General features: G+C 38.9%; 1 protein-coding gene across 3 annotated transcripts in view; it reads right to left on the bottom strand.

The window, feature by feature from the left end:
* LOC124595771 (Ig-like and fibronectin type-III domain-containing protein 1) overlaps positions 1-14811 on the bottom strand; it is a 1092366-nt gene that overhangs the window by 74229 nt on the left and 1003326 nt on the right. For all 3 annotated transcript variants that reach the window (XM_047134656.1, XM_047134654.1, XM_047134655.1), the window contains 2 exons: positions 5310-5533; positions 3379-3585 (listed from right to left, as the gene is read on the bottom strand). In XM_047134656.1, coding sequence (XP_046990612.1) covers positions 3379-3585; positions 5310-5533 — 431 coding nt within the window. The remainder of the gene's footprint in view (positions 1-3378; positions 3586-5309; positions 5534-14811) is intronic.

Genomic DNA, 14811 nt, shown 5'->3' on the forward strand with positions numbered 1-14811 from the left:
AGCTGTTCATTTTAGGAACACAACCTACAACCAGCTTAGAGACAGAACTGATGACACTTTCTGCAGGACCTGACCATCATTTTGCAGGACAATGCTCAAGCACATACAGTTACTGATTTGTTTGACTGATGGGGCTGCTAAGTGCTATACCACATACTGCACCTCCCTGACTTAAGCCCTCATAAGTTCAACTCGATTTCTAAACTGAAGGAAACACTTCATGGCACTCGCTTCAGAACTGCTACAAATTCATTGGGCAATAGACCGCCCTGCTCAAACTGTCAACACAACTGGCACTGCTAAGAGTATCCTACGACTTCCACATCACTGGCAACGGGTTATACACAATGCTGGTGACTACTTTGAATGTCAGTGAAACTTTTAAACATGTATCTATTTTGTACAAGCTGTAAATAAATAGTTGGCACTATTTAAGTTCCAATCCTAATATTTATACTTTTGGCTTTTGGTCTGCACCTTGAATTTATCATCACCATCAGAATGTATAAGTTTCCCTTGATTTTTAGGATTTTTCACATGTATACAAAATTTAGTGAACTTTATGGTGCCTACCCTGTTGAGGTGCAAGGCCATCTTTTTCAAACATTTATCATTTAAAAATGTATTTGGGTCAATGAATATTGCATCAAGCCTGTTACACTATTCTCCTTTGATCCACGCTATACTGTTGTCTGATGACACTTTATTTTTTTAAGGTTTTTACGAATAATACCATATATTAGCAGCCTGGAGGCCATGTACACAATTTTTTCTGACCTAGTTAAGAGTTCAGGTTTCACTTATGACTTCTGCCTCAATCTGCTGTGAATAATGTTTGTGTGATTTTAGCTTTCCTGGCACACAGTGACTTCAAAATGTCCTCGGCTATTCACCCAAATGCATCATCTGAATTGTACAGTATTTCAGTCAGATGAATTGTTGCTGACTTCAGCCAGTACTAATTAATGGCTTCCACTGGGCTCCATTTTATCTTCCCCCTTCCTTCTGCTCTCAACTTCAGGCCTGCAGTATGCAAGCAAGGGTAATGTGGTGGAAGGGTAAGAGCGTGGTCTGGACAAGAGTCATGATTGTCAATTTCTGTGCTGACGCTGCAGGTGTCAGGACACTGCTGGTTTGGAGTAGCCATGACTAGGTGGTGTGGTCTCAGTTCTTCAGTGGGCATGGTGTTAGAGGATCGACCAACAGCCTACTGTACTTTGATCATGCTCAAGGGTAGGTCCCAAGCCTTACTAATTTCAACACTGATGTGTTTATTCGTCAGTTCATCATGTAGCTGGATTCTTTTAAAATGCAATCCGATAATGTGGTGGTCTGTTATGAAGACTTAAAGCATTCATAATTAATTCTTTGTCCTTTGGACATGCAGTGCTTTGTGACATCTGACTTCATTGGTTGTTCTTTATCTGTGTGATACTAGTATTCTGAGCATCTTTAATGTACCGTCCAGAGAGTCTGACCTATGTACATTTTTCCACACTGACACAGGAAGCAATAGACTCAAAGTTTCTAGAGTCCTAACTCATCCTTAACAGATGCAACAAGGCTTTGTCTTTCATGAAGGTTGGAATACAAGCTTGATAATTATAGGCAATTCCAAATGAAAGAGAGCATTTCAGTTGTTTATTACAGAGAAACCATGAATGACAGAAACACATTGTGCATGTCACTGGATGGAAGAATTTTCAAAGTTTTATGTTCACACGGACACTGTACTACACAATCAGCTTGAGCATGGTGTGTTGCTCAAGGAACATTGAAATGGTAGCACATTTCATTCTACACACTAATCAGCAGTTCTCTGTTTATCAGTTTCTCAGATCTTGAAGCATAGTTGGGACCTCTCAGAAAAAAACGGAAAAAAAAATTGTAAGGTGTGCGGTCTGGTGACCTGGGAGGCCAAAAGCAATGAACGACATCTTCTTGTCCACTTCTTGCAATTCAATCTTGTGGGATGTTGTTAAGAAAATGTGGGGTGCCATCATGCATAAAAATGAAATTATTTGAACCTTTCTGAAGAAGAGGAAACAACCAATGTTGCAGCATGTCTAGGTATGACATTCCTGTCACAGTTTCCTCTGCAAAAAAAGAAAGGTCCATACATTTTGTGTGAACTTAGATGACACAAAACACATTTAATCTCTGTGAGTCTCTTTCATGTTCGACAACACCATCAGGGTTTTGTGGTCCCCAAATTTTTACATTCTGGCAGTTTACCTTTCCGATAGATGACAACGTCAATGCATCAGGAAAGATGAGTGTTCAGAAAAAGTGTCCTCCACCATATCCTGGAGAGCTGAAAGGCAAAATTCTTTTTTTCTGTTATGGTTGCTGGGATGCGATTGCTGCAGTAACTGCAACTTGTAAGGCTTTATATGAAGACTTCAATTCAGAACATGCCATACTGTTGTTTGAGGAAGCTGAAGTTCCTGGTCTACCCATCTTGTGGACTTCTGAGGACTCCATATGAATGCATCTCAGATATGCTTGATATTTTCATCAGACATGCGTGATAAACAGGTACTCTTTCCTTTGCATATGCAACCAACATCCAAGAATTGTTTATGCCAGTCATGAATCTGCTTACTGCAGAGGTGGGTTCCTGCTGATTCGATGGCAGTATGCGTGTAACACTTGACAATGGACTGACTTTGCACAATTTCCAATACACAAAATGATTTATCTTGTGGTGTAGTAACCATGTTGTTACAAACTAACAACAGTGCATTCGTGCCAAACTTTGAACCTTTCTCCATCCAGTGATGTGCACAATGTGTTTCTATCTTTTATAGATCGTAATAGAGAATTGAACTCTGTCCTTTCTTTTTTAATCTCATTGTATTTCCAGAGGATTCTTCCAGTTTTGACTGATGTGTTCTCTACATAAGGGATAAACTCCAAAAAGTTTCTATCATTATCACAGAAACAATACATATCTACATTCTCTGTAAAAAGAATTGTACATTTCACATAATGAGCATACCAACTTTGGAGCAATGGTAAGCAGATTAGTTCTCCCTACACTCATTTGAAAATCAGAAGACATGTAGGAGAGTGTGTGCTGAAAATTGGCAATTACGTTATAATTACTAAAATACAAATTTAATTGCAAAATTGAACAGTTTTTTTTGTTGGTAACAATCATTCAAAGTACATCAACATTTATGCTTCTGTGTCTAATTATAACAGTATGTATGCTGTTCTCTATATATCAGTAACAAAATATTGATGTTGCAAAGATTTCAGTTACGGATACAATGAAATCAGTGGGTTGTTCAATAATGTAATTATAAAATCCTGAGAAATGTATTGAAGGTATACCATGCACCATCAGCATGAAATTCAAGATCATAAACTTACTTGAAGTAGCTGAAGTCCAGTTGAGTGATGTTGCCTGAACAAAGTTCTTGACAGTGAACAGGAAGGCCTCTGGCCCGACAACATGCTGTATGGTCAATCCCGTTTGTCAAACATCGAAATGTGTCTGTTGCCCATGGAGCACATATCATTAAATCTGTGACCTCAGCAATTTCTGACAAAGTAGGGTCACACAGTTTATTAACACACCTGTAACAAATGATAATATTTCCTATCATAGATATATATTTTCTTAATGCTGAATGCAATCTCTGTTTTTACAAAAATATACAAAACAAGTGGAAGCAATGAGTCTTTGTAGCTTTGTGAATGGTTCTGTTTTTTATAACTTACCATAAAACAAGAATGTTACATTCTCTATGTTTTACCATAATTTACAGCTGAATGATCATCCTAATCAGTCCTCCAGCAAATTTGTATGGACAAATAGTATTAAGCATTATAATGACAGTTTATTGTACACATTAAGTTTCTGCGAGTTGCTTATCTTTTGTTACTGAACACGTCAACTCAATCCATATGCCAGAACATTCTCCTTCTTAGTGGAATCTACAAAACTTGATGAATCAATAAATGAATGATCTTCCTGTATATCTTTATTACAAATTTGTATCCCAATGATGTTCAGAGACAGGTTAGCAAATCAATTACCCTGAAGCATATTTCCAGAATGTGACTGACCTCAGCTGTCATGTTGATATGGTGACAAAATGACAGTGGAGCATCTTGAATTGAATGAAAACAATGGAAAGAATAATGATAACAACTTACTGCATTGAGAGAGGTTGAATTGCAATTTCAGTTTGGTCATATCTAGCAGACAATGTTTTTTTCATATGCACATAAGAAAACACAGGATTCCTTTTCACCAATAATCTTGATCTCTAAAGATATACAATGTAAATTTGTCTTCATTACCATTGTCAACCACTGTTTTCAGCTGTGGTGTAGTTCTAGTAATTAAATCTGTCTTGCTCTGACATACTTACTGGTTGTAAACCCTACATCCTACAATGTGGATTTCAGGTATCTTAATCTTTACTAAATGGGAAGTCGCATATAGTATATTTTGCAATACAGAATTCCTGTTGTTTAGGTTTTAAAATTAAAAATCTTCAGGTTCCGGTAACCTTTGGTTCAGAAGTAAATGGAGAATCATTATATTCATTTATGTGATGTGAGGCAGGGCCACAACTGTTGAAAGTGCATTATTTATGGGATTTTCTGATCCAGTTACAAATTAAAAGCATTGCATTGCAACTGGTGAGGAAAATTCATAAATAATATGAAATGAATAACCAGCCTAAGTTCCTTTCTTTTTTAAATGAGAATTGAATACTAGCTAAAAAGAATGCTCAGGCTGACTCAGGTAATAGCCTTGACTAACATGAACCAGAAAAGATTTGGTCTGTGTAAAATTTGTATCACTGAAGATATAGCAAATAGCATTGCAGAACACTGTACAAGCTCAAGATTCATTGACGGATGGTGACATGACACTCATCTACTATAATTTTACTAGGGCATGACTGTACAGCTGAGTGATCTCCTGCAGATGTCTTATATGTAAATAACTTAAATGTGGGTTGCACAATAAACTGAGATGGGATTTGTAGAGCAAGATATGTTAATGAATGTCTGTATGTATGTACTTAAGTGACATCAGGTATAGGCCCAATCATTATCACAGAGCTTACTTTGTACATCAATATTACAAATTAAAATCAGTGCAATGAACACAACAGTAGTATTGATTTCTATTTCTCTTAAGGTGAAAACAGAAAAAAATAATTACTTGTGACAAGAATTAGCTTGTTGTAAACTTAATGCCAAAACTGAAAATAGCTCATTCTCACTTAAACAAATACTGTACATTCATTTTCAGTACAACAGGACATGAATCCAAGACTTACGTTGCATGTGAAACACCCTTCTTGATACAGCAGCTTTTGATGTCAGGCAACTGAGGTGATTCTGCAACAGTGGTCTGCTTAAGCTTGCCAGATGTTAGTGTCAAAGTTCTAATTGTGTATGATGGTAAGCTCTGTCCATGGATGTTTCGTGCAATCACATTAATTTCGTACATCGTAAATGGTGTCAACCCAGTGATGATGGTGCTGTTGTAAGTCCCTGGCACCTGGAAACAGGTAGTACAGTATCAAATATTATTAAGTAAGTTTTATAGGTAATTGAATTTGCTCTAGTCAAAAAGTACAGTAAATTTTACTTGAGTTAGTAAACATGATCAAGTACTATATCACACAAGTGGTGTGTACTGTGTGATCGAAAGTATCCAGACACCCCCCAAAAACATACATTTTTCATATTAGGTGCATTGTGCTGCCACCTACTGCCAGGTACTCCATATCAGTGACCTTAGTAGTCATTAGACATCATGAGAGAGCAGAATGGGGTGCTCCGCAGAACTCACGGACTTCACACATGGTCAGGTGATTGGGGTCACTTGCATCATACATCTGTATGGGAGATTTCCACACTCCTAAGCATCCCTAGGACCACTGTTTCTGATGTGGTAGTCAAGTAGAAACATGAAGGGACACGTACAGCACAAAAGCGTACAGGCCGACCTCGTCTGTTGACTGCCAGAGACCACTGACAGTCGAAGAAGGTCATCGCTTGGTGTAAAGAGTGTAAACATTGAATGACTGAACAGTGGATAAACATTGTGTGGAGTGATGAATTACAGTACACAATGTGGCAAGCTGATGGCAGGGTATGGGTATGGCGAATGCCTGGTGAACATTATCTGCCAAGGTGTGTAGTGCCACCAGTAAAATTCAGAGGCGGTGGTGTTATGACGCGATCGTGTTTTTCAAGGACGGGGCTTGCAAACTATCACAGTACAGGCCTACATTGATGTATTAAGCCCCTTCTTGCTTCCCACTGTTGAAGAGTAATTCAGGGATGGTGACTGCATCTTTCAACACGGTCAAGCACGGCCTGTGGCAGAGTGGTTACATGACAATAACATCCCTGTAATGGACTGGCCTACACAAAGTCCTGACCTGAATCCTATAGAAAACTTTTGGGAAGATTTGGAATGCCGACTTTGTCCCAGGCTCACCGACCAACATCGATAGCTGTGCAGCATTCTGTGAAGAATGGGCTGCAATCCCCCAAGAAACCCTCTAGCACCTGCGAGGATGGAAGCTGTCATCAGGGCTAATGGTGGGCCAACACCATATTGAATTTCAGCATTACCAATGGAGGGTGCCATGAACTTGTAAGCCATTTTCAGCCAGGTGTCCAGATACTTTTGATCACATAGTGTGTGTGTAAATATAGCATGGACGTGTCTTGATCATTAGTTTGCTCAGTGTGCAGAATATGCCCAATGAAAGTGAAATGTGTGCTCTGGTGGGAAAAAAAGAAATAAAATTAACTTAGAAGGGAACTCTATAAAGTTCAATAGTGGATTGTGATTTTCTTAACAGAACAAATTTCTGTGTTTCCTCAAATGATGCTGACTGCATAGGACTTCTGACAATGATCAGCACTGCAGTTTTAATTACTGACAGCTCTACTCCACATTTAAAAATCACCTATGTAACAGGATTTTAGTGGCAATGTAAGATTAAGTTTATTTAGATAATCTGAAGTCACTATCATTGTATAATGAAAAGCTGGAAAAACACAACCATCTCATTGTGAATCTATGGCTTCACTACTCACTGAAATGAGATCTTTTACTGGCTGTGCAATTTATTTTTAAGGAAGATGCACTGAAGATGGATTCAAATGGAATAAATTTAAATGTGAGTTGTTATTAAATGATTCAGCACATATTTATCTCAAAGTTCAGCCTCATCCATCCTGTTGACAAACATATAGGAATTTTTCTATTTTTTTAATTTTTATTTTTTTAATTTTTGACCTTTCACTTGTGTGTACTACCAGATGCTTACTGAGAAGAAAATTAAGCATGTCATGATGAGACATCATTGCATCACAGTGAATTAATTGTTAAGTTCCTGTCATAAATGGTTGTAACATTTCACTTTTGCCATCATCCATGACAATTTTAGGAAAGACTCTTTACAAGCACCTTCTTAACCATCTGACTAAAAATAATATGTTATGAGATTCAGGATTTGGATTTTTAAAGGGTTTTCATTGAGAAGACTATTTACACATACAGTGATAATGTAATTAATTCATTTTACAATAAGTCTCACACTACCAGTATATTCCATGATCTGTCAAATGTGTTTGAATGTGTAAATGGTAATACCATTTTAAGAAAATTGGAATAACATGATACTACAGAAACTTCTGCAAAATAGATCAAATCTGTCTAACTGCTGCTTAAGTGCTGTTCGTATAGAGTTGTCAGTGTTAACAGACAAGCACCACTGTGTGAAATAATGGTGGAAATCAATGTGGGATGTACAATGAACATATCTGTGAGGACAGTGCTGCAAAATGTTTTGTTAATGGGCCATGGCAGCAGATGACCTATGCGAGTGCCTTTGCTAACAGCATGACATCATCCGTAGTGACCATATTGGTTGGACCCTAGATGACTGGCCTGGTCAGATAAGTCGTGATTCCAGTTACTAAGAGCTGATAGTACGGTTTGGGTGCAGTGCAGACCCCATGAAGCCTGAACCCACGTTGTCAATAAAGCACTGTGTAGGCTTATTGTGGTGCCTCTATAATGGTATGGGCCGTGTTTGCGTGGTATGAACAAATCATTGATTGGAAATGGTTATGTTTGGCTACTTGGAGATCATTTGTAGCCATTCATGAGTTCATGTTCCCAAACAATGATGGAATATTTATGGATTACAATGCACCATGTCACTGGGCCACAGTTGTTCATGATTGGTGTGAATAACATTCTGGATTATTTGAGTGAATGATTTGGCCACCCAGATCGCCCGACGTTAATCCCATCAGTTATTACGGGACATAATTGAGAAGTCAGTTCATGCATAAAATCCAGCACTGGCAACGCTTTTGCTGTTATGGATGGTTATAGAGGCAGTGTGGCTCAATATTTGTGCAGGGGACTTCCAAAGCCATATTGAGCACATGGCATGTCAAGATACTGCATTATGCCAGAAAAAAAGAGGTCCAACATGATATTAGGAAGTATCTAATGATTTTTGTCACCTCAGTGTATTTCTGTACAACCTGTTGATACATATGTTAAAAATATCAGTGACATGAGTCTTGTATAAAATTCTTACTTCTACGCGTCTACACTGCAATAACATAGTCTGTGTAAGTAGTGAAATTGTTCTAAGGGTTAAAGTGTATATACATTTATGAGTTTGTGAAAAGTTCAGTGTGAACTTTAAAACAAAAATATGTTTCAGACTTTTTATTTATTCCCCTTCCACAAATTATGTGTCACTTAGGATCCATGGAAGGAATATTAGATTTTTTTTTTTTTATGAACATTTATTTTTTGTTTTTGTGGTGAGCTCCATATCCCCAAGCATCTCCTCAGTATGAGTTTATGAAACAATAGTATATCCATCTATCTACCAGCATATCTACCTATCTGTTTATGCCTGTCATTTTTCAGTCTTGCCATTCATTCCCTCATTAGTTCACACTGTTTTTGTACTGTTATAGTTGATGAGAAGAGCACAGTTATATCCTTTGCTTTACAGGTTAAGTGCAACCACAGAAAAATAATATGTCAGTAGTTTCATGTTTTTAAGGCTATTACAGCATGCAGTCAGTATGAGGAAGTATATTATTATGAAATTAATGGCCACTGATTTTTAAAAATTAACTGAACAAAGGAAGAGTTAATCGTTATTGCAGAAGACATCTGTGCAGGAGATATACAAAATTATTCTCTTTGTATAACTGAAGAAATGCAATAATATCTAGTGAAATTAGTACAGTTTCAGAATGCAAACTAATTTGGATGATCAGACATGGTTATCGGATACTTTTATAGATGTGGTTATTGGATACTTTTACAGACACCTGCCTCAGGAAAAGTAGTGGTGGAACATTTGAGGGGAAACTTGGAGAATATTTCATGTACATTTCATGATGTTCTAATACTAGATGGAGACCTCAACATAATGTAGTGTATTGACTGTATTCAATCAAAAAATGTGCTAGAGCGGAAGTGAAATGCAACAGAGCCAGCCACAGGTGGGTGAGAGTGTTACGCACTGCAAAGCAAAATATGGCCAACTGGCAGAAGCAGAGCCAGCTGGGTGTGGGATAGCCACAGCCAACCCTGCAATATGCTAGCAGAAGGAGAGAATTCTTTCCATGGAGATGTTTAGAGTATGTGCCTTAAGTCCTAAACAAACATACTCTGGAGCATATAAGTACTCAGCCATTCGTGTACTAAGATATTCTCATCTCAATATCACAGCCTACGCCAAGAACATGTGACACCCAGAGTGACATCCCGGAACACAAGGGCAGTCTGCCCTGAGTCACAAGGGAGCCACCTGCTCAACAGAAGTAGTTTATGGGCATTGTCAGCTGTGCCACCACACTGTGATCATGATTGCAGCTGGAGATTTCACTGGCTGTGATATTTGAGTGATGCCCCACTTGGCCCCCCTCTTTGTACTGTCAGCATGCTTGATGTCTATCATTTCACGTGAGAGGCAACTCGATGCCTCCACTAAGCTGTTCCTGATGTACTATGGCTGAGGGCCAGAATAAACAAATTAATTGAACAAGTCTACTGTCATCCTGGTGTCTCCTTTCACTCTCTGTGGATGAAAATCCAAGTGTCAGAACATTGACGTTCTTCTTAGATCAATGTCTGAACCTACAGCCTATGGCACAGAGAGCCAAAACAGAAATTTATTGTATTTTGATCATGGAGAAGAAGTTTGACAGTGGTGTATTCTGTAAAGTAGATTTTATTGCATATAGAGAACCAGTGGATTTGTCTAGTTTTAGAGATACTGGAAGTCCTGACTGGTTAGTGCCTGTTAGATGTGCACAGTGTAACCTTGAGGGTCACTCAGCACCATGTACGAAAGTGGTTCCAGTAAAATGTTATACATGTAATCGTTGGGGGCATATGGCTAGGCAATGCCGGGAGTCAAGATGACTCATGGTCAGATATAATAATTGTCTAGTGAATGTTATTTCTCAAATGTTCAAATGTGTGCGAATTCCTAAGGGGCCAAACTGCTGTGGTCATCAGTCCATAGACTTACGCACTACTTAAACTAAATTATGCTAAGAACAACACACACGCCCATGTGTGAGGGAGGACGTGAACTTACAGCAGGACAGGCTGCACTCTCCGTGACATGGCACCTCAGACTACACGCCCACTTCACGTTGCATTAGTCCTCAAAATGAGTGTTATCATTGACAGGGCTTAGACATATCCAAAGATGCAAGGTGTGTCAGAACCGGAAGTAGAAAGCATATTGTTAAAAAAAAAGGTAGCACAAGTTACAGGAGATAATACAGAACTGTGTTGGTAAGTAGAATCGCGATCATTGCAACAGGGTGTAGATTTGTCAGTTGCAAGTTTAATAGCTCTTTTTTTTCTGGTAAGGCAACCAAGGACGTGCAGGCCTTTGCAGGAGACCTTGGAAATCTGGCTCATATGGAAGGTTGGCTCAAAAGGGATTATTGAGTGTTGCAAAATTGAGACTAACAAGGGAAGGTAAAACTAATCTAGGGTATGCAGAAGCTCTTAAGGGAGTCACAACATTCAAAGAATTTAAACAAGGGTTGATTCTGAGATACATGTAATGAAATAGTGGCAGAAACTATGTGGAACAATTAGGGGTAATAACTAAGAAAAATACAGAAACTGTGGAACAATTTGGAGATAGGATGAGGAAAATTAATGTATGTACCTTGTAGGACAGGATGCTGCAGTCAATGAAATTATTTTTCAAGATGCTGAGCAGATGGTGCTCAATGCTTTTTTTAAGAGAGTTTCATGGGGAAATGCCTAGATTTGTGCTGTGGGATCCGATGGATTTGTGCACTGCAGCACAATTAGCTATAGAGTGTGAGGAGATCTATTTGTTGACTAATTTAGGGTAAAAGAACAGTGTTTGCAGCTAACATAAGATGTGTCAGATGTAGATGAACAGAGAGTATTAGGAGGCAGTGACACCAGCCTCAGGGTGCTGTGAATAAAGTAAGAGGAAGTAATAGTTTGAGAAGTAGGGGACAAGGGCAGAATAAAGGTGATAATTGCCAATGGGTAACCCAGGCCCACCTACAATTCTTCTTGGTAAGACTGGATGCTGTGAAATCCTATGCAGAGATGGACTGTGCAATACAAAGAATAGTAAGATTGTGGGATAAGAGGAATAGTAGGAAAAAAGGGTTGCAGGATATTATAGGAAACAGGGGTACATGTTTTGGTCACCAGTAGTGATCTTATGAAATGTAAGCAATGGGACCCACCATGCACCTGGCTGTGTGTTGTCACAAGAGGTAGAAGGCATAGAATATCTGGTAGCTTATGCAACAAGGCAACTAAATTCTGCAGGAAGAAGTTATTCCATGAAGGAGAAAGAGATGTTAAGCCTTATTTATGGAATAACCTATATCAAATGTTATCTGTACAGTAAGAAATTTAGAATAGTAATAGATCATGTGGCATTAAAATTGTTGTTGGGGTTAAACGATCCTTCCAGTAGGTTAACATGATGGACAGTAAGACTAACTGAATTTGATTTCAAATAAACCTGGGAAGAAGCACAAAAATGCAAATGGCTTAAGTAGAAAAGTAGGCCGGGATGAGTGGCTGCACAGTCTGAGGCGCCTTTTCATGGTCCATGCGGCTCCCCCCCAATCAGAGGTTCAAGTCCTCTCTCGGGCATGGGTGTGTGTGTTTCCTTAGTGTAAGTTAGTTTGATTAAGTAGTTTGTAAGCTTAGGGACTGATGACCTGAGCAGTTTTGTCCCATAAAATCTTACCACAAATTTCCAAATTTAGAAAAGTAGCAGTATTACATATTGGGGGTAATAAGCATAAGGAACAGCAAGCTGCACAAAGAGCGGATGATGAATGTAAGCAGTATTTTAGGCAGTCACAGTTTTTTTATGCAGAATGGGTTGCTAAGCAGAGAATCCAATCTGGGACTGCAGGTAGTGATACCAGCGAAGCTAAGGAATAGAGCTCATGATCACATATTAGCACATCATGGAGGTTGCAGATCTAACAATAGAAGATTAGTGGAAATATAATGGTGGAGGAATAGGCAGACATACTTAAACCAGTAAGTGCAAAATTGCATAAAGTGCACACAGAGTGTGAATTTGCATCAAACAAAAGTACCATTGAAGAGGTTACCTGAATCATTAGCACTATTCAAATTTCTGAGGACTGATGTTTTAGGTCCATTCAATAAAACACCTGCAGGAAATAAGCACATACTCACAATCATAGAACATTTTTCATGACATGTAGAAATGGATGCAATGCCAAACTAGCAAGCAACGACAATGGAACAAGCACTTGTGAATAAATTGGATATTGAGGCTTGGAGTGCCTGAAACAATAATAACAGAGTAGGGAATGAACTTCATATCAGATCTGTTCAAGGAATTGTGTACGCTATTGAATGTGAGGAAGTTAAGGATGAGTCCTCACCATCCACAAGCCAATGGAAGAATTGAAAGAGTGCATAGGAGAATCAGGAATATGTTTGGATACTATGTTGACTCACATCACACCAGCTGGGCTGTCTATTAGAAGTAAATCATATCTATCTATAACTCAAAGTCATATGAAGCAGTATGTGGTCGTAAAATGCCATCAGCATTCGACGTGTTGAAAGGGAAGTCTGGAGTCTGTTAAGGAATTTGCCAGAGTGATTAGGGAAATTTGGAATAGAGTATGGAGGGCAAATACTCCCACACTGGAGAAACAGGAAGAAGCAGTGAGCTGCACAGCTAGAATGTCACAGTATAGGGTTGGTCAGTACAGGGTTGTACATGCTGAAGGGAAAGTTTAAAGGAGTTTCTCGCAAAGCATCAGGGGCCTTACCAAGCGGTAGAGACTACATTGCCAATAATTGTCAAGTTTTAATTGCAGATGAGAATGATAATTGTGCATGTAGGGCAGCTGAAACCTTTTCAAGTGAGTCTAAAAGTTATTCCATGGATAGGAGACGTGGACCAGAAAGGGAGAGTGAGAAGAGAAGGAAGGTATCAGAAGATGTGAAGGAAATGGTAACAAGGAACCTGTACGGATTAAGGCCTTGGAGATAGTCATTTAATATCTTTTTTTGTAGGTTAGGTATAGATTTTGTGTAATTAGCACAAGCAGCCGCAGAGCAGCAATGAATTTGAAGGGGGAGGAAAGTAATAGGTATTCCTGCCCGTAGGTGGAATTTAGAGAAGGACATATCGAATAACACGCACAACTACTATGACAACTGACTGGAGAAGTAATGCAGTGTGCCAGAGCTGCAGAAGAGGCACTTAATCAGAATATCAGGGAACTACAAACTGAAGTGGCAGTCTTAGACAAGGAAGTAATAATGGCAAAATGGTTGCAGTCCATAGAAGATAGCATTTGGTAAGCATGAAGGAAGGTAATAGAACTATAGGAGCCTATGCAACATGCTGTAAGAGGTCAGCTAGGGATAAATATGCTGTTACCAGAGTGGCATGGGGTCTAAGGAAGTGCACAAGGAACTACTGCCAGAATTGTGGTTGCTTTTAGAACATGAGCACAAAACCTTACCTTTTTATTCCAAGGTAACCCCAGTACCAGTGAGAAATGATGGATCGAAAGTTTGCATTTCTGTTTCTAAACCTGTAGAAGGGAATTAAGCACATTACAAGTGCTACATAGATCATGCATCTCCTGTGAAGTGGGCAATACTGAAGAAATTTGTAGGAGCAAAAATGAAGTGACTGTTATTAATTGTAAAAGATAAGGAAAGATATGTAGAAATGGAGGAAGCAAAGTTACAAAAATGCCACTGAGGGGAAATGACAGCCTTCCTGAGGGGCAGGATTCCTGCACAGTGAAATTGCTAATGGAACAAAAGTAGGTAAGAGAATGCAATAAAGAAGTAATCATGCCAGAATTGTACTTTTAGCAGGTTGAGGTGCATTGGTTGTACTCTGCCTTTGACAAAATGATAGTAGTGGCTGATTGTTTCGAGCAGACGAAGCTTACGTCAGCAAAGAGACTAGAACTTAACGGGAGTGCTTTGTTATTAAATGGAACAGTGTGTGTGATAGTGGGGCCTACTTTCCATCTGCACACCATCATTTCAAGGATAACTCAACTGAATATTTCACAGCCTGGTTTGTACTGGCTGGAGGAACCCATGGATATGCTATCTACTGCAGATCTAACCAGCTTAAATAAGACTCTGGGGGCAAGAACACACTTCTGAACCAGCAGGAGGGACGAATCTCCCTGGAAACCTTATTGTGGGATGTAAATTCATATCAGGAAAATCAG

This window comes from Schistocerca americana, chromosome 2, assembly GCF_021461395.2.
Source record: "Schistocerca americana isolate TAMUIC-IGC-003095 chromosome 2, iqSchAmer2.1, whole genome shotgun sequence".
Classification (NCBI taxonomy): Eukaryota; Metazoa; Arthropoda; class Insecta; order Orthoptera; family Acrididae; genus Schistocerca; species Schistocerca americana.